General features: G+C 38.0%; 1 protein-coding gene across 1 annotated transcript in view; it reads right to left on the bottom strand.

Moving 5' to 3' along the window:
- Positions 1 to 6,300, bottom strand: part of LOC131237151 (la-related protein 1C-like) — a 64,888-nt gene extending 58,588 nt beyond the window's left edge. Inside the window, exons 1-4 of the mRNA XM_058234823.1 lie at positions 5,484 to 6,300; positions 4,808 to 5,384; positions 4,575 to 4,734; positions 4,093 to 4,183 (exon numbers count right to left, since the gene is read on the bottom strand). Coding sequence (XP_058090806.1) covers positions 4,093 to 4,183; positions 4,575 to 4,734; positions 4,808 to 5,384; positions 5,484 to 6,023 — 1,368 coding nt within the window. The 5' untranslated portion in view covers positions 6,024 to 6,300. The remainder of the gene's footprint in view (positions 1 to 4,092; positions 4,184 to 4,574; positions 4,735 to 4,807; positions 5,385 to 5,483) is intronic.
- Positions 6,301 to 26,531: the final 20,231 nt, after the last annotated feature.

Raw genomic sequence — 26,531 nt, 5'->3', positions numbered from 1 at the left:
AGGTACATGGATCCGGATGGTTCATCTTATTTAGTATTTATGCTATGAGAAAAAGAACAATACCAAGGTTTTTTCTCAATCATGGGAATAGATATTACCTACTTCACATAGCAGTGTATTCTAGACATACAATGAAGACACCAAGCCTATATGAATCACTGTCAAGATCTTAGTAGTGACTGGGTGATCACACCAGGTTTAGAATACTCTCAAGACGTAAGGATTCAATACAATATTTAATGAATTCTTTGCTAGAAGCCACATTCATAACGGAGATAATGCCACTTTCATTTCCCTCATTCTGAAGGAGTGAGCTATGGAAGTAGCGAACTTCTATCTGATTAGGAACTATTTATAAAATCATAGCCAATTTCTTTGGAAAGACTGAAGTAGTTACAAGAAAAATATTCATCTAGTTTCAAGGTGCATTAGTGAAGGACCATCAAATTATGGATAGGATTGTTACAGAGAATGAGCATATTTATTTTAGAAAACGGGATGAAGATTCACCATGGCTTCTTTCATAAATAACTGATGTGGCTTAAGAAGATCTTGTCGGGGCCAGATGGACACATCATGTCTTCTTTCATAAATGATAGGATATGGCTCAGCCATTCAGGTAGATTTCTTCTTGGTGTTTTAATGAATTCTTCACTAGAACACAATCACAAAGGAGTAGTGCCGCTTCATTTACCTCATTCCAAAGGACTTACCGAAGTGTCAAACTTCTGTCCAATTAGGAATTATTTATAAAATCCTAGTCAAAGTTCTTTCTGAAAGACTAAAAGTAGTTACAAATAAAATCTTATTATCGTTTCAAGGTGCATTTGTGAAGGACTGTCAAATTATGGACAGATTGCTATAGCAAATAAGTGTGTTTTATAAAAAAGGAATGAAGATTTGGATATTGCATATGAAATTGACACAGAAAAAGGTTTACAATTGGTCAATTGGTCATTTCTCCAATACCTAGGAAGAATGGGGTTTAGAAAAAATTGGAAAAAGTGGATTAAAATGTGCATATTGATGACTCACTTCTCAATCCTAATCAATGACTCGTGTCAACAATATTTTTGTAGCCAGAGGTCCCCATTAGGGTGACATGTTAACCTTTCCTTCTTTTTTTTTCCATTATAGCAGAATATCTTGAGAAGTCACTTTAAGTGGCAGCAGCTAGCTTGGGTATTCTCAAGTGCTTTACTTGGGAGGCCATGCATTCCTATCTCTCAGTAGTCCCCACTTGGGTTGCACAAACATACCTTTGGGCCTTCCCCTTGCCCATTTAGAGCCTTCAACTCAAACCCACACACTCATAATTGTAGTTCTTGGTCACCGTTGCACATGGCAAAACCATCCAAGTCTGCTTTCTCTCATCTTATTACATATTGGTGCGACTCCTATGTTCCCTCGAAATGTCAATTCATATTTTCAACAAAAAAGTTAGAACCAATAGAAAAGTTGCATTCCACGGAACAAGTAGCCATCATGAATGTTGAAACGTGGGTGTCTCGCATGCTCTCCACAGAGAATGTTGAAATGGGGGTGTCTCGCACGCTTCAAGTCGGCATGCTCAGTGGAATTCATTCGATATGCTGGTAAGTTAGGTAAATTTGCTCTGAGATCTAAATCTATAGCATGTTGAATATCCCACAGTAGAGCCAACTCTTCAAGAAGATCATCGGGGACCAAATTTTGAAAGTAATGCAACATAGATTTGACTTCATCAGGAATAGGCTCATCATGGCAGTAACAGGCTCTTGCACCTGTTTTGTGAATAACTCTCAAGTGCATTCATTTCTAATTCTATCATTCCTCATCTTGCCACTCATCCATTACAACATCCTCATTTCAGCCACACTCACCCTATGAACATGTTACTTAGTTGCCTAACATTGTGTCCCACAAAGCATGGCTGGTCTTATAGCTATCCTATAAAATTTCCAATTTAATTTGACAAGTACACAACAATCACATAAAACTCCAGAGGCACATCTCTAGTTCTTCCGTTCAACTTGCATTCTATGAGCAACATCCTCTTGATCTCTCAACTCCCATGAATTATTGACCCAAGATATCAAAATGGTCATTTTGGGGAATTTGGTTAGCAATCTTAACTAATTCCTCATTTCCACTCCCATTGTCAGAAAATTTACATTCCATGCACTATATTTTTGTTTGACTAATTTTTTTTCTTTTTTTCTTGTTTTGTTTTTCTTTTTCTTTTTCTTCTTCTTTTTTTTTTTTTTTTTTTTTGAAGGATAATAAATTTGACTTTATTGAAAGGCCACCAAGAAAACTCTAGGCAACAAAATATACAACCCAAGCATGAGCAAAACAGTAGAAGCACTTACATTCTTTTACCCCTTGTGGCCATTCTAAAACATCTCTCTTAGCTTTCCATAGAACTTCCCACGAACCTCGCTTGTTGAGAAAGCATCGCCCATTACACTCTTCCCAAATTTTCCTAGCAACACAAGGCGCCAAATTGCTAACTTTTCCTTAGGAAGAATCATACCAAGCCATTCCCAAAATAGAGTTTCCACCGTTATTGGCATTATCCACTACACTTCTAACGAAGCTAGGAGTGCACCGCACACTTGCTAAGCAAAAGAACAATGTATGAAGAGGTGATTGATTGATTCTGCATCACTCATGCACATGAGACAAATATTAGGGAGAATCATAGTCCCTTTCTGAAGATTGTCAATAGTCAAAATTTCTTCCAACTACCCACACAAATGATGCCACCTTGGGAGGTGCACCATAGAACTAGAAGGCGTGAAAGAAGTCCTTTCTTCTCAAATTCGAAGATGTCAAAATCATCTTGTAGAAGGAGTGAACTGAGAACTGCCTAGATGGAGAGGCATTCCACACCAAGGAGTCATTAGAGGCCATGAACAAATGAATGTTGTGGAGCTACTGCAACAAGTTGGGGAAGTCTGCTGCTTTCTGATCAGCTAAAGCCCTATGGCATGGTGGGAACCAAACACCTTTATCCCCAACAATATGACAACAACTACTCCACAAACATCATAACCACAGGACCGCTTCGTGTAAATGCCACGTTAACTCGTCCATTACCAATGCAAGAAGATACAAGTTCAATTTTGCCCCTTGGTGTAAGCCTACAATAATTGGAAATTCATTTGCCGCTCCCTCATGCATATCCTTCTCTAAGTCGATAAAGACCATGTGGAGATCCTCCTCGCTAGTGACAACTTGTAAACACCTCATTAACTGTAAAAAGACATTCAATGCTTTTAAATATTAAAATATGATAAATAATTTATATTGCACCTGACCGAGTTTGCCAAAACTGCCCAAGTCAGACAGTTGAACATTTGGACCAGCAAAGCCTGTCCGACCTGGGAAGGTTGCGATCGAATTTGTGGACACGGAGGGATTGGACCTTTATAGGGCATTCCCAGTCCAAACCAATCAACCAGCCAGTCAAGTCCAGGTTTTAAAATGTTGACCTGCATAGATATAAGCATACTAATGTGTATATACATCTTAGTATTTCCACACATCCATCTCAGCATCCTAATCTCTGCAACACTCAAATCTCTGTTCATGCTGCCTTCTAAGTGTACAACACTCCACCCCATACAGTATAATCAGTTGAATAGTTGTCTAGCAAAAGTTTTATTTATGTTTCATAGGCTTGTGGCAATCGCACAACACTCCAAAGACACATTTCCACTTCATCCATCTAGCTCTAATTCTATTCAAAACATTTCACCAATCGCCCCACTCCTTTTGAATAATAGAGCCAATGTAACAAAACAATAACTTTAAGGGATCTCTTGACCATTGACTTCAACTTGAGCATTGTCTATATTGTTCCTAACAAAGTTGCATTCCAAGATAGTCTAGATATAATGTGTATATTAAAAGCTCAACCAATATGGAGAATTAAGAGATGGTCTCCCATGAATTAGCTATAAACTGTAGCTCAATCATGTTGACAAAATTGAATTAATAAGACCATAAGTATGCCCATAAAGAAATCTGTCAAACTTCATAGCTGAAGTCTATGCGTGGTCATTGACAAGTAAAACAGGAACGACATTCTAATGAGAAACAACTCACTCGATTGAAATTTGCAATTAAAGAAATGGGAACCCAGCCATGCTCATCCATGTTGCGTCGCAAGTAAAGATCCTTACATAAATTTTCAGAACTGCAAAAGATGAATAACAGGCAGAAAAGATAGAGTTGCAATTAGAATAATGAATTAATGAATTAAACAATAATAATTTCAATAAAATCTCTCAAAAAAAAAAAAAAAAAAAACCAATAATAATAGGAAACCAATGTTACAACCCATCCTTTTTTATGCATATTACCCTTTTTCAACTTTTGGTATTAGAATTAGACTGAAAGTATGCTATTCAATCACCAAAAGTAGAAGAAAGGGTTGTGGCATTAAAAAAAAAAAAAAAGAGTGGTATTTTTACTAATAACAAGGTACTAAAATAAATAATGATAACAAGAAAAATAGGGAGATGCAGTGACGAAAGATCAATGAGATAAATTCATTCATCATATGCAGGCAAGCCATGTAAAAGTACCTGAAATAGTAATCTATCTGTTTCACCAGCATAGTCCGTAACTGAGAATCCAGTGGAGGGAAAAATACATGGGCAGGTGGACCCGGATGTGCAACAAACGGTGCCCCCCTAAGGGACTCAGGAGGTGGAACCGGAATATAATATGGTGGAGAAGACAAATCTGAAACAGAGAAATCATAAACCCCAAAACAAAACAACCCAAAAGCTTGAACTCGAAAAGCAATGGTACTTACCAGGGAAACCCATTGGACCACCATAAGGTCGAATGGGCGGAGGACTAGCAAAAGGAGCAGGAGCAGGCGGTGGTGGCCGTATAAAATTCCTCGGCACAACTCTCTGCTGCCGCATGGGTGCATCTCTACCACTAAAACTTTGTGGATGATTCCACTCATAGCTTGGGCGCTCTTGCTCTCGCCGGTTCATATAGTTGCTATGGTAATTTCCATCCCCACCGCCACGCAGCCCACCATTGCCTCTGCGGGATGAGCTACGAGGCTGGTCGGTCCCAATGTGGGGTTGGGGAATGAACGGGCCCCGAGGTCCGGTTTCCCAATTGCTGTTCTTTTGTGGAGGGTCTCTGGGAGAAGAGTCCAGAACCACCTCTGCTGCCACCACTTTATCAGAAGCACTATGAGGCGTTTCTACTGGCGGCGGCATGAAACTGCCATTGTTGGCAGGCCCCATGCCGCCGCCGCCGCCGCTGCCACGCTTTGCAGGTTTATGACGAGCGGGAAATGCATGATTCGGGGTCAAATTAGGATTTGCATTATTAGTAGTTGGCTTATGTGGCGAGGATGCGATCACAGGCCCCTGTGAAAACATAAACCATGCATGTACACATAAATGACAACAGTGACGACGATGATGATGAATTTAAAGATAAGAGAGAAGAGAATGTGAGAATTGAACCGGAGATATGGAGACTGGGACAGATCCATCGGAGGGAGCCTTCAAAGAATCGGAGGACTTAGCCGATGCCCGGGCAGACTCGGAGAGGGCGGGCCAGTTGTCCCCCATGACAGGACCCGCATCGATCACACCGTTAGATGGCCTGTTCCATGCCTGCTTCTTCATTGCCCGTGCCGCATTGCTGCTTCCTTGAGCAGCCTTATCAGAGCTCTCGGTCAGGGCCTCGGCCACGGCGTTTCCAGGCGGTAACGGCTTCTCAGGGGAGTAAGCCGGCTCGGGTGCGGGGTCCGGCAGGGGAATATCAGCGACAGACAGTGATGAAGGAGGAGGGGTGGTGGTGGTGGCAGCGGCAGTGGGCACCGCTTCCCGTTCGTTGATGCTGGTGGTACTACCGCCGCGTACCACGTGTGTCCATGGGGAGGAAAGATTACGAGTGTTGTTGCTGGCCCGATGAGATTGAGGGCTGTTGGGTCCGTCGCGTGGAGTGGGTCCGTCGCGTGGAGAGTGGTTATTACAAGGCAAATCGGCATTGGTTCCCATTAAAAAAAATATGTATAGGGTTTAGCTGGATATGGAGAGAAAAGATGAGTAAAATTGTCAGAAAGATCAAAAATTTTCGGAAGGGAGTGGAAAAGGCGAGGGTTATTGGAGAGGAACTTGAAATTTTCTTAATAATGCATGCTTTTCTTATTGTATGATTGATGATCGGACGGATCCAATATCCGATCGCCGGTAACCGACTGTAAACGATATCTCCCTTCTCTCTTTTCCTCTCTCCTCTCTCTTTTCTCCCTTCTGTATTTGTGTTTTCAGGGCTATGCGGATACCGGCGTTTTGTTGGTGGACAAGCTTCAAATTACGAAACTGACCTCGTGTTTTCACTCATTCGCCGATATTGTTTCGCACTCCTCTCTCGTCAACATGCTACGGCTATTCGTGCGAAGAGAGATTAGTGACTTAAACTGAAGCACGCTTCCGCACTTGAGATATATTTTAGAGATCTGTACCATTCATTTGGTGGGTCCGAGAGTGAATATACCCTCACCCATGAATCACGTCAATCCATTTATTAGATGAATTTCGTTTCTATTAGAAAAATGAACGGTTAGAAAATCACGGTGGAAAATGCCCAGTTCAGGTAATGCACCTCTAAGTTGACTTGTCTCAGGCTCAAACCACATATGGCCAACAATCGGGCCGGGTGGATTTGTCCCAGCGCGGCGAACACGCAGGATGCTCGGCTTCAAGAGGGATGAATCTGTTGCAGTCCAACAGACCGGACAGCCAGCCCAGTTGGCCACCTACCAGCAGCCTGTACTCGACGTAAACCTGCTGATCAGCGGGCCACACATGATTTCGGGACTGGGCACGTACCCATGCATTGCCATCCGGTACAAGGACAGGATTTCTCCCGCGTGTGCCATGATGGCACGTACACCGCGTTTCACCTGCTCGATCTCGTCCCCCGCAAATCGCTTTAGCGTGACCAAACTACCCTCAATCTGCCGTCCGTCGTCTGGCTTTGTGTTCGGCTAGACTACGAGTGCGTCCGCCACAGTTTGTAAAACCGTGGCAACTGTTACACTGTAAAAACAACATACATTCACCCAAATCGAAGCGTTTAGATCATGGACCCATCGGGTATGAATCGTAAGCTCACTTGTTACATGATTGTAATCATCCAAATCGGTGGCTATCAAAGGCTGTTGGCCAGGTACGGTCAATGGTTGGAACGGATGGAGTTGATGTTATCAAGTCAATGCGATTCAGCACTATGGTCCATCCCAAACGAGGCCCAAAATTTGGACGTTCCAGATTCATGCCCATGTACGCCACGCGTATTGTGGAAGAGTTGCCGCGTTTTGTAGACGGTGGGGAAGAACTAGCTTTATAGTGTTTTGTTACGAGGACTCCTAAGTTTTTTGCCAAGGTACGCTGGAAGGAGATTGGAATTACGTGATACATGGAGAAACATGGGCTCCGAGGACAGGGTATGGGGTCATATTTTAATGATCCAAACCGTTGGATCTGGGATCATGTTGTGATGATTCAAAGAGTTGGCCTGACGAAATAGATAACTCTGGTGGGACAGACAAAAATCTTTTAGTGCCATGTAATGCTTAATGAGACCGTACATAAACAAATGATCATAGGGTTGGAATAATCTAATATTAGAGTTATTTACCCATCCCTGGTTAGGCCATCACAAGACTCTTGATCAATAGAATATGAGCCGATATAGAATTGAATTAACGGCTCAATACAAACCAAACAACTATAACCCCAAGTTTTAAGATAGGCAAGATACATAGTACACGACCTATATCAAATGAAATTGGCCACCTGTTCAGCCACTCACTCAGTATGTAAATAAGATCATGCGATATTCAGAAGGTAAGGTTCGTCATCTGATGATGAGTCACACATTTACCTTCCGTAGGAAAGGACTTTTCAATATATATAAAAAACTGAGAAAATAATTCTTACAATCGATCATAGAGAACAACCGCAAAATACATTCATGTGTAGAGAACTAAATAAAGCGTATGAGCATAGAGTCAAATTACAATCAAGATTACCAACTACTCGATTAATGCTACAGATTGCACTATAAAATATAAACTACGGGCAACAAAGTAAATTATTATACTAGGAAATATAATTGACTTGCATAAAAGGTAAATTGATTACACTAAGGAATGTAAATGATGGATAATTGAAAAGATAATTAAAAGATATGTTTGGGTTTGATCGAGTTAGTTTAAGACAAAAAATCTCTGCTGAATTCTTATACTTTTATAGCTTTAACCTGATCATCTAAATGTTTCTCATATTCTGATAGTTGATGTAACTGTTTAACACTACATGACCTTCTTTGCTTTTACTCCCATCATCTATCATGTAACCGTTTATACATGATCGTTCTTCAAACGACCATGTAATAGATGATGTGTCGTTGCTCGATGCGCTTCAACTATACTATCGTAAAATCCACTTTGTATATCCCCACAGATCTCTAAATACACCACATAAATCCATCCAGATCACATAAAACTGACTATGATTGGCTTTCACAGGAATTGGTGAAATTAGAGATGCACATTGTCCCACTTAGACACCCCACCTCAGGCTGATAAGTTGATTGAGTTTGAACTGATAGCTGGTCAACTAAACCTTAGCCCTAGAAGCTTAAACCTTAGCAACCCCAATCACAAACCCTGGACTCAGCCTATTCAACCAAGTCTGCCTAACCCTAAACCTTAGGAACCTGAAACCCTAGAGCCTTGAGTCAGCTCGACGAGTTAACTCACCTACTTAACTCGTTGAATCAACTCACTCGATCAGCTTATTCAATCTATCAACCCAGTCAACTCACCTAGTTAAGTCCAGAAATAATCATAATCGAAAAAATATGCAAAACTTCAAAGCAACAACCTACACATGCTTGGAGGAGGTTGCCCGCCAAAGCAGGGAGTCCAAGTGGGGACCAGCGGTGATCAGGTTATCATTGCCTACGTGGTGTAACATCCCTAAATTTTCGATACCCGAGTGCATACTTGTGCTCGAGAATTCTGAGTATTAATAAAGTAATAATAGATACTTCAAAATCGCACCTTATTTTTTTCCATTTATATCATATCCAGTTACCTTCACGAAGGTACTCATTTATAATAATAAAATTATTTGTACTTCTTATTTCATTAAGATATAAATTTCAGTTAATTGTCTAATGTCCTCTCAAATAGGAACTTATTACATTAATCAAAGGTTGCAGTGAAAAATAAATAAAACTAAATATAAAGTTATCTCCTCCTTTATTCGGAATAATCTTCCGTAAGGAGATCACCATCCGTATATTCAATCTATACATCACCTGCATTATCTGTATGGTTGAAAAGGGTCAATGTCCTACTCATAGTGATGATTATCCTTTAAGATTAACAATAATTTAAGAGATTCATAAGAATAATGTGAGGACTTTAATACGTCTCGTACTTCACCACTACGAGTGGTATTAGTATGCGCAACTAATATATATATATATATATGAATGCATGCATGGCAAAGTGTGTGCAATCCATTATATGTAGTGATCATTACAATGTAAAATATAATTCATAAAAAACTAGACTCACCCCGCATCCCACACTACGAAGATTCGTTGGCGTGTCAAATGCTACGATGGATTTACGTGAACATTTCAAGACAACGCAACACACAGATTGGATGAATTATGTGACACGATTTGTTTATGGAGTGACTATTTGCAACATCTAATCCCGAAAATAATGTAATACACATTGCGAATTAATTACATCGATTGGTGCACCACTACCCAAATTTTATGGAATTACGCGTCGACCAAGAGGGTCACTACCTAGAGTGCATTCGTCCACGATAAAATATATGAACTACTACAATAAAATATATGAACTACTATATATGAGACTTATAACGCATCACTTGCATCAATAGAGCAATAAGTTGAACAATAAGGATTTTAGAATTTGAAGACACATGCACAAGCCATAAAGAGATATAGCACAAGGCTAACCTAATAAAGGAGAAAATTAGTGTTAAGCTATCTCAATAAAAGAGAAGAGTATTAAATATGCTAACTCAATAAGAATAAGGGGAGAGGAGTAAAATGCCAACTCAATATAAAGTGGAAGCACGCATTGCTCTCAAAATTGGCAAATGGCAAGGCTTATATCCATCACCCCACATAAATTCATAAAAAATTACGCATAATTAAAATCATACCTTAACCATAATTTTCAAAAGGATAAATAATTGATAACGGTAAATCAATCAATTGCATAAAAAATCACAATAATATGAAAGTATACAAAAACAAGATAAATCATATCAACTTAAATTAGTGTGAGCTTAAAGAAATTCCTTACCTCAATCTTAGATCTAAACCCTAGGTAGAAATCCTTGTAAGAAAGTTTCTAGATGAATCACGACATCGCTTGAGTAAGAGGGAGACACTACACATGTGGAGAAGAAAGAGGATAATGTGTCTAAGCTTCTCCTTCTCTTTCTCTTTATCCTTATTCCTCTCTCTCTCTCTCTCTCTCTCTCTCTCTCTCTCTCTCCTCCTTAGACTTTGGGAGTGTTGGCGTGTGAGTGGAGAAGGGCACGCACTCCTTTTATAAAGGAGTGGGTGTGGGTATGTTTCACATCTCACTTGGATTGAGTTTCCGTAATTTGTTCTTTTGTAGCGATCTTTCTTTAAATCCAATTCATCTAGTGTGTCGGGGACATCGAATAGGGTCAGGGTATATGTTTTTTTGGTGATTCAAAATTTAGATTGGTCTATCTTAAAAATTCTCCTAATGGGTGGCAAAATGAACTTGATCTCAATTAACGGTCCATACTTAATGATCATAACTCAATTTTGAGAGAAATGTGTAGTAAGGATAGATAAATAGTTGGACAAAATTTGGTGGTTGATCGATGGTTGGAAAAGCCTAAATCTAAAATTTCACTTTTTGTACCAAACGAAATGAACTAGCTTTAATATTCAATGGTGTAGGATTATAGATCGGGGTTTAAATTTTGTATAACCTCGTAGTCATATGAAACCAAAGTGTGGTCCAAATTTGAGTTATGATAGATAGTAAGAAGTGGTTAAATGGAAGATTCAGATTTATAAAGAGTTAGTAAGCCTCGAAAGGATAACTCTGTGCCTAAGGAAAAGCCAACCAATGTGGGGTTTTCATATTTCACACTTGGTGGTCCATATTATGGGTAATACAAGTCGTTTATATGAAGAAAAATATCCTACTACGACTACCCACGGGGTTTCTTCACTCGATGGACACGAAAATCAATGGTTAATGGGCTGATTTATCAATTAGGTCACTTTTACAATGATTTAAGGGCTGAAATTTGTCAAGTATAGTTAATTTATGGTATAAATTTTCATATCAAACGGATCATGAGAACCATGTGATCTAGAATTCAAAGGTCTAGGTTAATGACGTTTTCGTAATTATTGTTGATATGAGAGTTTTAGAAAATCTAATGGTTTTACATGGTTATAGACATGTTTCTAAGTAATTCTTACAAAATAACTTATATATAAATCATTATGAATAAAGAATTATTCACCAAATTAATTAAGGTAATGTACATATCAACCAACATAATGAATTGTCAGATGACATGTTAAAAATAGAAAAACTTGAAGGTTAGTATTCTAATCATGTATATAAGTGGTTGTATGGTCAGTTTTGTAAACGGATGATCACAAGTGGGTTTTTGGAGTGATCAAGAAGCAGAATATGTATACTGTTAGATTCAAGTGACTTGTTCATATGTGTAAGTTTCTTAGATTGTAGTTTTGATGGTAGGTTAAGTATATTCATAAGTGGTCAACAAGATGAACGGATCAGAATCTCAATTTGATATGTGTACAAGTGGTTGCAGATATCAGGTAGTTAGTTTATTATGATCGGGTGGTCTAAACTCAAAGTGGACGGTCAGATATCTTTATCTATCGGTGAATAGTTAACTTGTTCAATTATAATGGACAAGTGGAAATACTTGGACATATGGTGATCTTATCTTAAAATCAACGGTCGGATAACTTAATTTATGGATAAAGATCATTCACAATGGTCAGATTCATGTTAGAGAATAGAGGTAAGGTTAGGATATCTAGATTGGAATCGTACACATATATATACTAAGTTAAATTTCATGGTAACACTCATGAACTTTTAATATTTCGGTATTGAAAAGTTCAGGGTGTTACACGTGGCACTCCTCTTTAGAGTGGCATCACTCAAGCATATGGAATCTCCCTTTCTCAGGTTTTAAGTATGTGGTTGAGGTATATTTACTCTCATGTCCATCTCCTTACCCAAAATTACCCTTTTACCACCTCATCCAACTCATGAGATGATCCCTTATGACGATCTTCAATCTCAACCCTTCAACTACCTTTTGCCCCCAAGATCAATAAGAACTATAAGAAAATCGGGTTTGGAGGCTATAAATAGCCCCCTCCCCTTCTTATTTCAAACATCTACTACATCCAGGAGCATTATAAATTCAGAAGGTGTCCCCCTATTATATCATGTAGGTCCTGATCCATTCCTTCACCATGAAGAGTAAGAGTGAGAGTGAGAGAGGAGTCCAACCCTGGTCTAGCCTAGCCTAGCCAGAGTCCAAGCCTCTTGAGTTACCTAAGTTCAAATCCGAGCCACTCGATCTAGCCTTGCGTTTCTACTGTTTATCCAACCATTAAAGTTTTGATCAATTTCATCGAAACAGAGCATTAGCATTATGAAACATACATTCCCTTTTCAACCCCCTTGTTCCCCATATACATTAACATTAGATTGCATTTCATCATTTTCTCGTATCAAACTGGCGAGCGTATGCTATGAGGCTTCCGATATAGTCAGAGTAGGTCACCAAAAACCTTAACCAGTTAGTTGTTGTTTTATCATAAGCATCAATACAGTATCAAGCATCAATACAGTATCAAGCATCCCATACATCACATTTTTATGTACTTTGCACCTTGCACTTGATCATTTTGAACGCATGATCTGTGGCTTGCCGATATAATTTAATACAACCCATCAGAAATTTGGATTGATCAATCACTATTGCCATTACATCGCATTAACTTTTCTATACATGAGAACTAATCTTATTCCTCATAAAATAGTTAGATCTTGCGAAGTAAAAAACCTCACATTTGTACAGGTAAAGTGGGTGCCTAACACCTTCCCTCTCTGTAACTGCATGTAACGCCCCGAATTTTCGCAACCCAAGAACATACTCATGCCCGAGAATTCCGACTGTTATTGAAATGAATGAATGAATACTTTATAATTACACCTTATTTTTTTCAGATTACATTAATGAAGGTACCCATTCACGAGAACAAAACTAACCATATTATAAATCTTATCCTATTTAAATATAAAAGTTCAACTAATTATTTAATACTCACTCAGGTGGGGAGCTTATTACAAATATCCAAATTTGTAGCATAAAACGTAAATAACGGTAAACTAAAATGAAAGCATCGACAACATAATCCAATGTCACTCGTAGTCTTTCATAGAGAGATCATGCATCACACATATTTTCAATATGTGCATCACCTGCATCATTTATATAATTGGAGAGGGTCAATGCTCTACTCATAGTGATGTCCTTTATGAGTAACACAATTCAAGTAATTCTTCAAAGTAAGACAATATAAAGGTTTTGATACTTTCCGTACTCCAACACTACGAATGGTATCGATATGCGTAACCAATCTACATGAATGCATGCCTAGCATAGTATGTGTGGCTCATCATAGATAGCGACCACCACATTATATAATATAATTCATAAAAATTCGGCTCGCTCCACATTCCATAACTATGAAGATTCGTCGGCATGTCCAACACTACCATGTATTTATATGAATACCTTGAGACAACACAACTCATAAATTTGAAGAATTATATTACACAATTTGCTCATGGAACAATTAATTGTGTCATCTAGTCCCAGGAAAGTAATGTAACACGTGCTCGCGAATTACTTACATCACTTTGTGCACCACAAACCAAATTCAAAAATTTATTCGTCGACCAAGATAGTCACTACCCAAAGTGCATTACGTCTATGATACATATATACAAGTCACTAGCTGTGAGTCCTTCAATATATCACTTACATCAATGGAGAGATAAGTTGAACCATGAGAGTTTTGGAACTCCAAGACACATGCTTAAGTCATAAAATAAGGTAAGCAATATAAAGCTAACCTAATAAAGGAAAAATGTAACAATAAGCTAACTCAATAAAAGATAATAGTAGCATTAGGCTAACTCAATAAAAATAAGGAGAGATGAGCAAAAGCCAACTCAGTATACAGTGGAAATACACGTCAATCTCAAAATTGGTGAAAGGTAAGGCTTGTATCCATCACTCATGAATTCATAAAAAGTTTACTGGTGTTTTCATGGACTAATTAATTTATATTTATAATAAAATAAACCCCAATATGGCAGACAATAATCCATACACTTTCACATGGATTAATAAGTAAAACAACATGATTTTAGGTTAGACGGGTCACTGGTACGTCCAATATATCTCGAAAGTGGATCCCACTGTCTTGAGGCTTAAAAAATAAAATTTAGGTTAGATTAATATAAAAAAATCGTAAAGTTTGCTGATATAACCATTCAATCCATTAGTTGCACAAACTATGCACTTTCGGGATCCGAACGTATGTAATTTCACAATTTAAGGCATAATTTTATGATCCAAGCTTCAAAATATGTTCAACAAGATTAAAATCATATATTAAATATAATTTCAATATGGATAAATAATTCATAATAATCTAATAACTTATTAGCATGTAAGCTTAAATGAATCCCTCACCTTAACCTTAGATGCAAATCTTAGGTAGATCTCGATGTAGGAGAGCTTTTATATTAACCACGACATCATTAGAACGAAAGGAAGGCACCGCATGTGTAGAGAAGGAAGATAATGGATGAGCTTCTAGGCTTCAATGTTTCTCTCTCTCTTAAACATGGGAAGGTGGGTGTACGTGGGTTTTTAAGTGGAGAAAGGGCACACACCCCCTTTTTAAAGGAGTAAGCATGAGTGGGGGTGTGTGGTATACCACTTGAATTAGAATTTACAAATATTTCATTTCGAGCTATCTTTCTTAAAGTCTAATTTGTCCATAATTTTTAAGTTGTTGAATAGATCCGAAATATATAATTCTCTTAGTGATTTAAAACTTAGATTGGTCGATCTTGAAAAATAGCCTAGTCGGTGCCAAAATGGACTTTATCTCTATCTAATGGTCCACGCTTGATGATCAGGGTTTGATTTTGAAGAAAACATGTATTTAAGATAGGCAAAATTTGGTGGTTAATCGATTGTAGAAAATGCCTAAATATAAAATTTCACTTGTGTTGCCAAAATGAAGAAATTGGCTTTAAGGCGGTCATTATTCAAAAGGTGTAGGATCATATATTAAGGTCTAAATTTTGTATGATCTCGTAGTCATATGAGAAAAAAGTATTGTCTAAATTTAAGTGGCGATGGACGGAGGAAAGTATAAGGCCCCGAACTTTTTAATACCTGAGTATTGAAAGTTCTCGATCGTTACCAAGAAATTTACTTGGTATGTGCACATGTACGATACCAATCCAACTATCCTAGCTTGACATCCTCACCCTGATACAAACCTAACCATTGGGAATTACCTCAATTCAATAGATTTAAGCATCTGACAGTTGATTTTAAGATAAGACCATCCATCTCGTGATTAGACGTAAGTACTTTCCCATGAATGATACGACGAATAACTCCCTATCCGTAATGATTTAAATATACATTCTTTTGTAAGAATTTCTTAAAAATGTGCCTATAACCATGTGGAGCCATTGGATTTTTCAAAACTTACATATCAACAATAATTATAAAAATGCCATTGACCTAAACCCATGAATTCTAGATCACATGGTTTCCACAATCCATTCCATGTGAAATTTTGTACCAACCCTTATTATCATAACTTAACCATACACGTCAAATTTCAACTCTTAGATCATAGTAAATTAACTACTTGACCTCTACATTCATTCATAGACTTATCAAATTAAGATTTTGACCTGTCCATCTTGTTCACACCATATGAATATGCTTAGCTCACCATTAGAATTACAATTTGAGGAACTTAGACATGTGAAAAAGTCACTCGAATCTAACGATATACATGTCCTACTCCTAATCACTCCAGAAAACCACCTTGTGTTCGTCTATTTACAAAACTGACAGTATAATCACCCAAATACATGATACCAACCATCAAGTCTTCCTATTTTTAGCATGTCATCTGACCCTCCATTGTATGTGGATCCCTCAAACAGGCTATCCGAATATTAAGATAAATCGGTCATTATGAAGATCTTCGGGTTTAAGTCTAAACTACAGGGTAGCTTGTCAATTAAATATATATAAATGGTATTTTGAATTTTCGGAGTAAGTTAGCCATCGAAAAAGCATTTTGGCCATCCTTGACAAATATGGGCCCAAATTTAACTAGTTGAGAGATCTCGAGAAATAAGAATTGTCGGTAAAGTTTCACTCCTTTTGGACAGTGCAGTAAGGAGAAACGAAATGGCAAATTTGTAAATAAAAGAATTCCATATACATGCACGTTACATGCTTCAACGGTGGGCATTGCCTCATCACTAGTGGATGGTGTGGCCCACCTAGAGCTCAGATCTGCTCCATAATTTGACTAGAGAGTCAACACATTAAGACAACGATGATGAAGGGTGTGGATCCTCCAGAAAATAGCCACATCAGACCCATCGATCACCAGAATTTGGATTGAGGAAAGAAAGGGAATTTGCCAACTATAACAGCGGGTTTGTGACGGAAGGAGTCTTTAACGTAAACCTCACTAGACATGTTGATCGTGTGGCCCACCTAAGAATCAGATATACTTCATATTTTGGCCCATGGCCTAACATTGCCCGACAAAACAACTGAACGGAGAAGATCCAGCAAATGATTGCCACAAGTGGGCCACACCAATTCCAATTTAGAGACCGAAACCAAACCTCTTTCGCAACAAGACATGGACGACGGAAGACGTGCAGAAACAGGGCCCCGCCGCGATGAGTTGGGTGATCAGAGCTTGGATCAACACCATGATCCGCGCTGTCCAGAGTGCTAGGAGGAGAATTTCAACCCTTCCCACGTGGATCAAATAACCAACGTGATCGCAGGGCCGGTTCAAAACTCCTGCTACACGAAACGCGACTGCATAACAACCAATTCCACACTCGGTTGCATAATAGATCCACGTTGGATTTGTGTAGAAGAGTCTAGAGACTCTCTTCGCCTATAAAGGTCTTTCGTCCGACAAGGGGTGAGGGAAAGAGAAGTAAGGAAAGACGTGAGAGAGAGAGGGAGAGAGGATGTGGCCATCCAGGAGCAAAGCAGAGAGAGAAAAAAGAAAAGAAAAAGAAAACGAAGGAAAGAAGGCACCCTCGGTTCCTTCAGCAAGAGAAAACTTTGGCGGAGAAGTGTTGACCCACTTCTTGGTAAGAACAACTTCCTCCCCTTTCCCTAAATTTCATTCTTGTTCTACTTCCACAATTAGATGTGGAGTAACTGTGGAAGCCCCTAGACATATACATTAAGGACCATCTAGTTTCCACGTCATAAAACACATCTAAATCAGACCTTAGCCGAGATCTCCTCCTGGAATCAATCTTACCTAGTATAACAATGGAATCTAACTTATTCTTAATCATATGAACTAGGACACAATTGGGTCTTAAAGTGTGTAACCAGACATATAACCTTGTACAAGGCAATCAGACAACCAAAGGTGAGGGTTTTATCCTTTGAGCTTCCATTAATTTAAGCCGTTAAATTCATTCTGCTTTTATATGTGCCTTCATGAATATGATCTTACCCTTACATGTATTTTATCTGGCCTTTTACATATCACTTTGAATTTTCCATGCTATTATATGTTTCACCATCAATTATGGTCTCTTTCATACCTTTTACGATGTGAATTATCTTGCCTTTTCATACCTTTAACGATGAAAATTATCCTGTCCTCCATGTTTATATTTTTTTGAAAATTATCCTATCAATTGATTTGGTTAATATCATTACAACTATTGGCCCTTTTAGGATTATGACATGATGTCAAATACAAGTGATTTCTCTGAATTTATGTGAGGCCACAGATACAAGCCTTACTCCTGCCTCGTCTCTTTAATTGAGTTAGCCCTGCCACTCACCTATATATTGAGTTGGCCATTGTCACTCTCCTTATTATTGAGTTGACCATTGTCACTCTTCTTTTATTATGTTGGCCATTGCCACTTTTGTTGAGTTGACATTGTTACTCTTCTCTTTATTATGTTAGCCAAGTGCCGTCTATCTTTACAGCTTGGGCTTGTGTCTTGCCATTCTAGAACCTCCATAATTTAGTTGATATTCTTTATGATTCAGATTCAGTTATATTCATTATGATTCAGTTATATTCTGTATAAGTGCAAATGACGTGTAAGATGTATCACGACTAGTGATTCAAATATTCTATCATGAACGTAATGCGCTCTGGGAAGAGACCCCCTTGGGGCATGTAAGTCCTTGAGCCTTCGGGTAGTGGTGCACAAATCAATGTGTATGATTTGCAAATGCAGTGTCACATCACTTCAGGATTAGATGTTGCAAATAGTCGCTCCATGAACAAATTGTTGCACGTAATTCACCGAACCCATGCATTGTGCACCTTAGGGAGTTCTCGTAAATCCACGGTAGCATTGGCCATGCCAGTGAATATCTGTATAGTGAGAGTGCGGGTTGATTCGGTTATCTACAAATTGTATTTCACATTGTGATGATCACTACGTATGATGAGCCCCACACACTTTGTTAGGCATGCATCTCATGTAGGTTGTTTGCGCATGCTGATACCCTTGTATTAGTGGAGCACGGGACGTATCAGACCGTTACTTTACTTGTTATGAATCTTTTGAATTATTGTTAGTCTTAAAGGATAACCTTCACTATGAGTAGGGCATTGACCCTCTCCCAACCGTACAGATTATACAGGTATGTATAGGTGTAAAGACTAAGAGGGTTCGCTTCCTATAGAAGACTACGCTGAAAGAATTTGAAGCTAGAATTATTTAATTAAATTTATACTTCTGCTGTAAACTTGATGAATGTAATAAGCTTCCATTGAGAAGGCCTTGATTATTCATTTTACTTTGATGATATATAATCAATACAGTTAATTTTATTATTATAAATGTTACCTTTATGAATGTATATGGATGTAAACAAACAAAAAAATAGGGTGTGATTTCAGAGCATCCAATTGTACATTATTAACACTCGGTTTCCTTAGGCACGAGTACATACTTTGGCTGTGAAAATTCAGGATGTTACAGAAAGTAAGTAAATCGGAAGGTCCATATTTAGAAAGAGTTGATAAGCCTAAAACGGCTAACTTTGCACCTAAGAAAATGCTTACCAAGGTGGGATTCTTATATTTTACATTCGATCAATATGATCGGAAATTCAAGTCATTCATATGAAGGAAAATATCCTACTATGACTACCTACGAACTTTCCTCACTTGATGGATACCAAAATCAAGGATTAAGGAGATAATTTGTCAATTGGGCCACTTTTACAATGATCTAAGAGCTGAAATTTGACTTGTATGGTTAATTTATAATACATAGGTATAGTATAAATTTTCAAATCAAACGGATCATGATAACCATGTGATCTAGAATTTAAGGGTCTTGGTTAATGGCATTTTTATAATTATTGCGGATCTGAGAGTTTTGGAAAATCTAATGATTCTACATAGTTATACACACATTTTAAAGCAATTCTTACAAAAGAACTCATATTTAAATTATTATAGATAAAGAGTTATTCACTAAATAAGCTAAATTTTTCATTAATTAAGAGAAGATACATTATCAAACAACGGGATGAACCTAATCTAAAATGGTAACATCTGGAATATTACAATCCACCCTCCTTAAAAATAATTTCATCTCTGAAATATAATTACTTTGATTATATATATGAGTGAGGATATATGAACTCACGAGGTCTAAGTTTCCACTATATTCTTTATGAGGTAGATATGTATTTTTAAATATGTACAAGTCTGTATATCCACTACAAGCAAATATGCCTTTACCGACGGCTAAAACCATCGGGAAAAAAAATGTAAAAACTGCCGATACAACTTTTATCGATGGTTAACCACGTGCTGATAAAAGGCGATGTCGCTAAATCATTTACCAGTGGCTATCACCTTTTACTGGTGCGTTATCTTGCCACTGCAATTGATTACAATTTTTTGGCACCCAATAGTATTTACTTGCGCTTCTGTGCTGTCGGTAACTGCTCACTAAATGCTAGAAAATGTATGATGAAGCACTAATAAAGGTCAAATATGCTCCGGTAAAAGGCTGTGAACATAGTTAAAATGAGTGAAACCGTCGATATATGCCATATAAAATGCCGGTAAAACTTCAAATAGGCACTGGTAGAAATTGTTGAATGCTTGTATAGTTATTGATCGTCGGTAAAAGTTTTTTATTTTTTTTATTTTTTATTTTACACATTTGATTGTTTTTATTTCATTTTTATTTATGCCTATCTTTTTTAATATTTAAACCTTAAAGAATTCTATAGTTCTTGTGTAGGACCAAGGTTGTTAGTTAGCCTAAGGAAAAACCAACCAAAGTCCTTTTGTGGGCCTCCGATGGGAGAATACGTATTAAATTCGGGAGTAGAACCTTGCTCTTGTGTAGGGCATAAATCTTAGGTTCAGTAGTAGGACATTGGCCTTTGTGTATAGCCTAAACCAACATGTTCTTGTGTAGGACTTTGAATCTTGTGTAGGGCCTAAATTGTCAGGTTCGGGAGTAGGACCCTTGCTCTTATGTAGGGCATAAAGTTTAGAGTTCTTGTGTATGGCTGTAAAGGTTAGAGGTGAACCTAATTTAAAATCTCCAATAGTGAAATCTGGTACACTCATGGGTTGAGTACGTTCAATGGGAGTGGAGTAGTGTAACATCCCGAATTTTCACGACCAGAGTTTATACTCGTGCCCGAGGAAACCGAGTGTTAATAATGTAAAGTGAGAACGTCTCGAGGACTTACCCTGAGATTTTCTCCATCAACATCACATTCATTTACACTTTTAATGAAAACCAGCCATAAGAATGAAATTAACTGTCTTCCTTATTCCAAAAGGAAATAAATAAACTGTCAAAGGCTCTCACAATGGGAGCATAGCATAAACTCCATTAATAGCAGAAACGTAAATAAAATTAATTCCTATTCTCTATTTTATTCATCGTGTTCTTCCTCGAGTCGGTGATCCTCTAGTTCTTTCATTTGTTCATCACCTGCATCATCTATATGGTTGGGAGAGGGTCAATTGAAAAGGCCTAGCTATATGTCCTTGGGGGAATAAGACTATGCCAAATTAAAACTTTTACAGTAGAATTTAAATGAATAAAGGAAAGATAGCACAAATCACAATACAAAAATGTAAAACAACCTCAAAATTCAAGTCTTGAGAGGTTGATACAAATGTTTTTCTAAGGACAACCTTGTACCATAAAAACCAAGGTTTATGGCAGGACGACCTTATTAGAACGGTCTAAGTATTAACATCTCAAACTAAAGAGGAATAAATGGAAATAGCAAGAAATGAAATTCTAAACTATTACAACATTCCCCACAATGCTTGAAATGTAAATATCACAACATTCACATCCACACATACATCCGACGAACTTGAATGATAAAAGATATAGAAAATAAATCACACATCCATAAAACACAAAGAGTTATAGTGGTTCACCTGTGTGTTCACCAACTGTTAAACAACAGTCACACAGCTTGCTACTCCACTCCTAATATCCTCACACAGGGGATATTAGCGTTCACTATGAAAATAGGTTTCACAGGTTCACCTAAAACCCTCACAATTGTGTCTTTCAAATAGGCTTACACAATCTAAAAACCCCACTTTCTGAGTTTTCTGGCTCTCCTCAGATAACCAACACAATGAAATTTTTCTGGCTCAATCTCAAAAGAAACTAAAACATAAAAGATTAACATAAATGTAAAATACCTGGATTTCTCCTTTTATAGCAGCCTGGAAGAACCAAATCGGAGTAGAAGTTCGAATATAGAAGCTCAATGTCCAATTGATTTTAAATTAAATCAAGTTAGGGCTAGCTCTATTTAATTTTGATTCCAAGAAGTGAAATATCACAATTCCTCTTTCAAATCAGATTGGAATGCAGAAACAAAATCAAATATCAAAAGCTAATAAAAGAGAATATTAAATATGCACAATGTAGCTTAAAAAGAACACAAACTTATCTCTCAGAGTGATGCCTTAATTTTACTTGAATTAGATTATTAAACTCTGAAAATCCTGTTCTATTTATAATTGTAGAAATCACGTCTACGACTGGTCCTATGGACACTATGACTGGTCGTAGGACGAACTGTATTTTAAAATTTTGAGCACTATCGGATAAAACCATTCCACGATTGGTCATAGGCCTTGCACGACCGATCGTGAGTCCTCCACGACTGGTTGTGACTTTCTCGCGACTGGTCCTGAGAAACCGAAATTTGTTGCTGGAGTTTGAGTAGGAGTTGCAGGACTGGTCTTAGACGAGTTGTGCACTATTCACACGACCGGTAGAGTAGAGTCCAGGACTGGTCATGGACGGACAAAAATTTCTGAAACATTGCAACAAAGTTAGCACTGGTCTTGGAATTTCTTGGACTGGTTGAGCCAGTTCTAGGACTAGTCGAACAGGGTCCAGGACTAGTCTTAGAACAGACCAAACACTTATAAAATGATTCAATTGACTTATAGTAATGCCCTGAAATTCGAGGGTCGAGCATAACTCAGCTCCCGAGTTTCAAAACATCACTTATGCAACATATGCAATGATAGATGTATGTTATCTGTATGAGTGCATAAAACATGGAGTAGATTAAGCTAAAGTGCAAACATAATTTAGGGATAAGTGAAAGACGCAAGCAGAAGACTTAAAGAAATATCTGTGTACATGTGCAAGTCCCTGTGATACGTATGCTCTGCCAGGTCATAATTATAAGTGTTTGGTTTCTAAATATAAGTATCAAAATGAAATCATCTATTACAAAGAAAAACCCAGAATCCCCATAGATCAGGACACGACTCACATGAACCCGCCTGAGAACTGTATAAAAGAAAATGCGTCCTCGTCATCCTCATACTCCTGCTCTGCCTTAGGGGTTGCGTTATCATCTGCATCTAAGACAGAGTCTGGTTGGTGTTGAAACACCGTCCCAGAATGTGGGAGTGAGTGATCAACTCAGTGGAACTATACAGTAAAAGTTAATATATTATCAAATCAATCAAGCAGTAATGATAAGGCAATACAATCAAACACATCCTAATTTCTCTTGTTAATGCAAGGATGTATGTAGAAATGATGCATGCCCTTGCCTGCACTCCCTCAGCGTCTTCATCTTACGGTACGCATGACAACCTCCCACAGTGCCAACGACGCCAATGCACATGCAATGCGGTGCATGAACATGATTACCAAGTTTTTATTAGTCTATTTCATACAGCAGGATTGGGAAGCTAAGGTACCTTCCTCATATCAATTTTCAAACGGTGATCCATTCTAGGGTCATCAGTCCTAGACAATCTCATACGATCATATGGTTCTAGGTCGCTGCAAAAGGCTCGTCACCAATCAATGCATGCCTATCATACCTTAGTTACTACCCTAAGGCTCGTCGCCTCAATGTAGTATCAAGGTATGCTCGAGGTCACTACAAAGGGCTCGTCACCAATCAATGTAGGCCGACAGCACGAATATAATGTCCCATACCACCATAATCGGCTCACGAGTCTGGTGTACTCACTGGTCACTACGGGGAGGCTCGTCACCCCAGCGTAGGCCGACAGCTCGACCACGGTGTCTCATACCACCATGCCCAGCTCATGAGTCTTAGCGGATCAAGGTACAATGGTTAACGGGATTACATTGGTAAGTTTGTTACCCTAGATTCAAACAATAGTGTCCATACATGGTATACATCCACTAGGACAATCAGGTTACTTGACGAACTCGACTAGCACGAGCGCACGTTTGAGTTGAACGACATAGAGTTCGCAAACACTCCGTGTGGCCAAACCACTGCCGGCAATCCTAATACGACTCGGGTTCATCAAACACGTCCTACGTGGCGAAAACAACCTCGGCTACGAACTCAAGGTTTGTTACCGATTCCCTGGACTATTTCATAGTCCCAAACATCTTTAATTATAATAGATATTCATACTAACAATTTAGAACAATAATGGAACAACAATTCTAATCATATAGTATATGAGCATTTGATGAATATCAACTTAACATGGATTTACACATAAATAGTGCTTGAATTTAAACCACAAAGAATGTAAATTGCATGCAGGAAATCATACACACCAATAAGATAGTTGAGAATCTCTTCTCAATGCCCGTAAACAGGATAATATATTACACACTTGATCATTCAGACATTTCTACAAACACTTAGACTACATATTCCAACATTTATGATGTATGTTGGCGATAACACCCATTTGGACAATTCCTTTTGCCAAGGAGTTGACACATATAACTAGCACAAATATACGACGATTAATCATGGCAAACACATGTTCATATTCTATACGTATACGATACTTTCTACATATACATAGAATACACAAATCTCAATATATCTCATATATATCGGGAACGTAAAATGAACATCGCATTTGGCATGTGAAATTACACCTACAACAATAATAAACTATTAATTGACATTGAAAGCGTTGAAAACCATAACCTATACGAATATAGTCCGCACCTTAAATCAGGAAATGCGCAACAGATCTGATTCAGACAATAAGTCTTCGTCAACGGCGACTAGAAAACCTAAGGCATGAATAAAATGAACTACATCAACACTTAGACTATTCTAAGCTCCAAAACAAACTAGGGTTTGATTGACTTACCCAAGAATGAACTTAGAATCATTGGAATAATAATTCAGAAGTAATAGTTTAGGGACGCAGAATAACAAGGAAGAATCTCAAGATGATTCACCAACTTCTCTCTCACTTTTTCTCTTTTCCTCTCTCTCTCTTAGCTAAGGTTAGAAAATTCGTATGGAATTGAGAGTGAGGGTTAGGTCTTTATATAGGCCTAACATTGATGAAAATAGCCCCAGGGCCAAGGTATACTTAGGTTATAACCAAATCGGGTCTATATCGATCCAACGGAGCGCTTCTGGTGGTCCATTCTCCACGAGCGGTCGGACATAAGCTCACTGACCATGGATCTAGGTCAGGCTGAGTTTTCGTACCGATCGGATTTACAGATCGCTCATGGCGGACCAATCTCAATTCAACGGTCACCGAAACTCGATCAGGTCCACCGGCACAATGACATGCCTGGGCCATCTTCCCTGATCCGAGGGTAAATTTGGGTCAGAATCCAACGGTCAGATTGCTTAAAATTGGCGCGCAAGCGACACGACTCAGATTTCATAAATACATTTTAATTTCTCACCCTTCTCACACTCTTTACTCCGAACTCAAGCAAATCGTCTCAGGACATCATCTGGCCTTGATTTTTGAGGTGAAGGTCAAGCCCAACAAGGTACTTATAATTGTCTAAGATCATCGCTATCGGACTTTCGACGCGCAGTCCAGGTCCGATACAAAGTTTCCAAGTACTCCCGAGAGCAACTGGATTTAGCGTTGAATCCTAGATTTCAGGGTAACATAGCGCTAACGATTCAACAGGTTTTGAGTCTTGTAGATCAAATTTAAAGTAATTGGTGCTAATTTCACAAGTAATTGAGTTTAGCGCTAATTAACCCACATATAACTTCTAAAGAATTTGAGGTAGTACTCGGGTCTTTGCACGAAATTTTCTGGGTCATTACACTTATATATACAAAATAACCTACCCTAAGGTCAATCTAAGGTTATTCATACCTTGAATGTGAAGTATGGACATTGAGACTTCATTTCTTCAGATGATGGTTGACCTTTGAAGATTATGAAACTTGAGATATCTATACTTGATGTAGCTTGAATATAAGATCTTCTAAAGCTTGAATTATACTTCATCTTGTACTCTACATTGAGTTGTACCTGAACTTTGAAGCTTACAGGAGTGGACATGTACTTGACCTTGCATGTCTTGAAGTAGAGCTTCATTCTCAACTTGAAGCATTGTGATGCAATGCCTTGAACATATATATATATATATATATATATATATATATATATATATATATATATATATATATATATATATATATATATATATATATTCTTATGCTACAAAAGACACAGATAGTGTTTTTGGCACCACAAAATTTGATAAACAAAGGAGCAATCAACATAGCACTTACATCAAT

The sequence above is a fragment of the Magnolia sinica genome, chromosome 2, assembly GCF_029962835.1.
Source record: "Magnolia sinica isolate HGM2019 chromosome 2, MsV1, whole genome shotgun sequence".
Taxonomy (NCBI): domain Eukaryota; kingdom Viridiplantae; phylum Streptophyta; class Magnoliopsida; order Magnoliales; family Magnoliaceae; genus Magnolia; species Magnolia sinica.
This window is presented reverse-complemented; position numbering and strand designations above follow the sequence as displayed.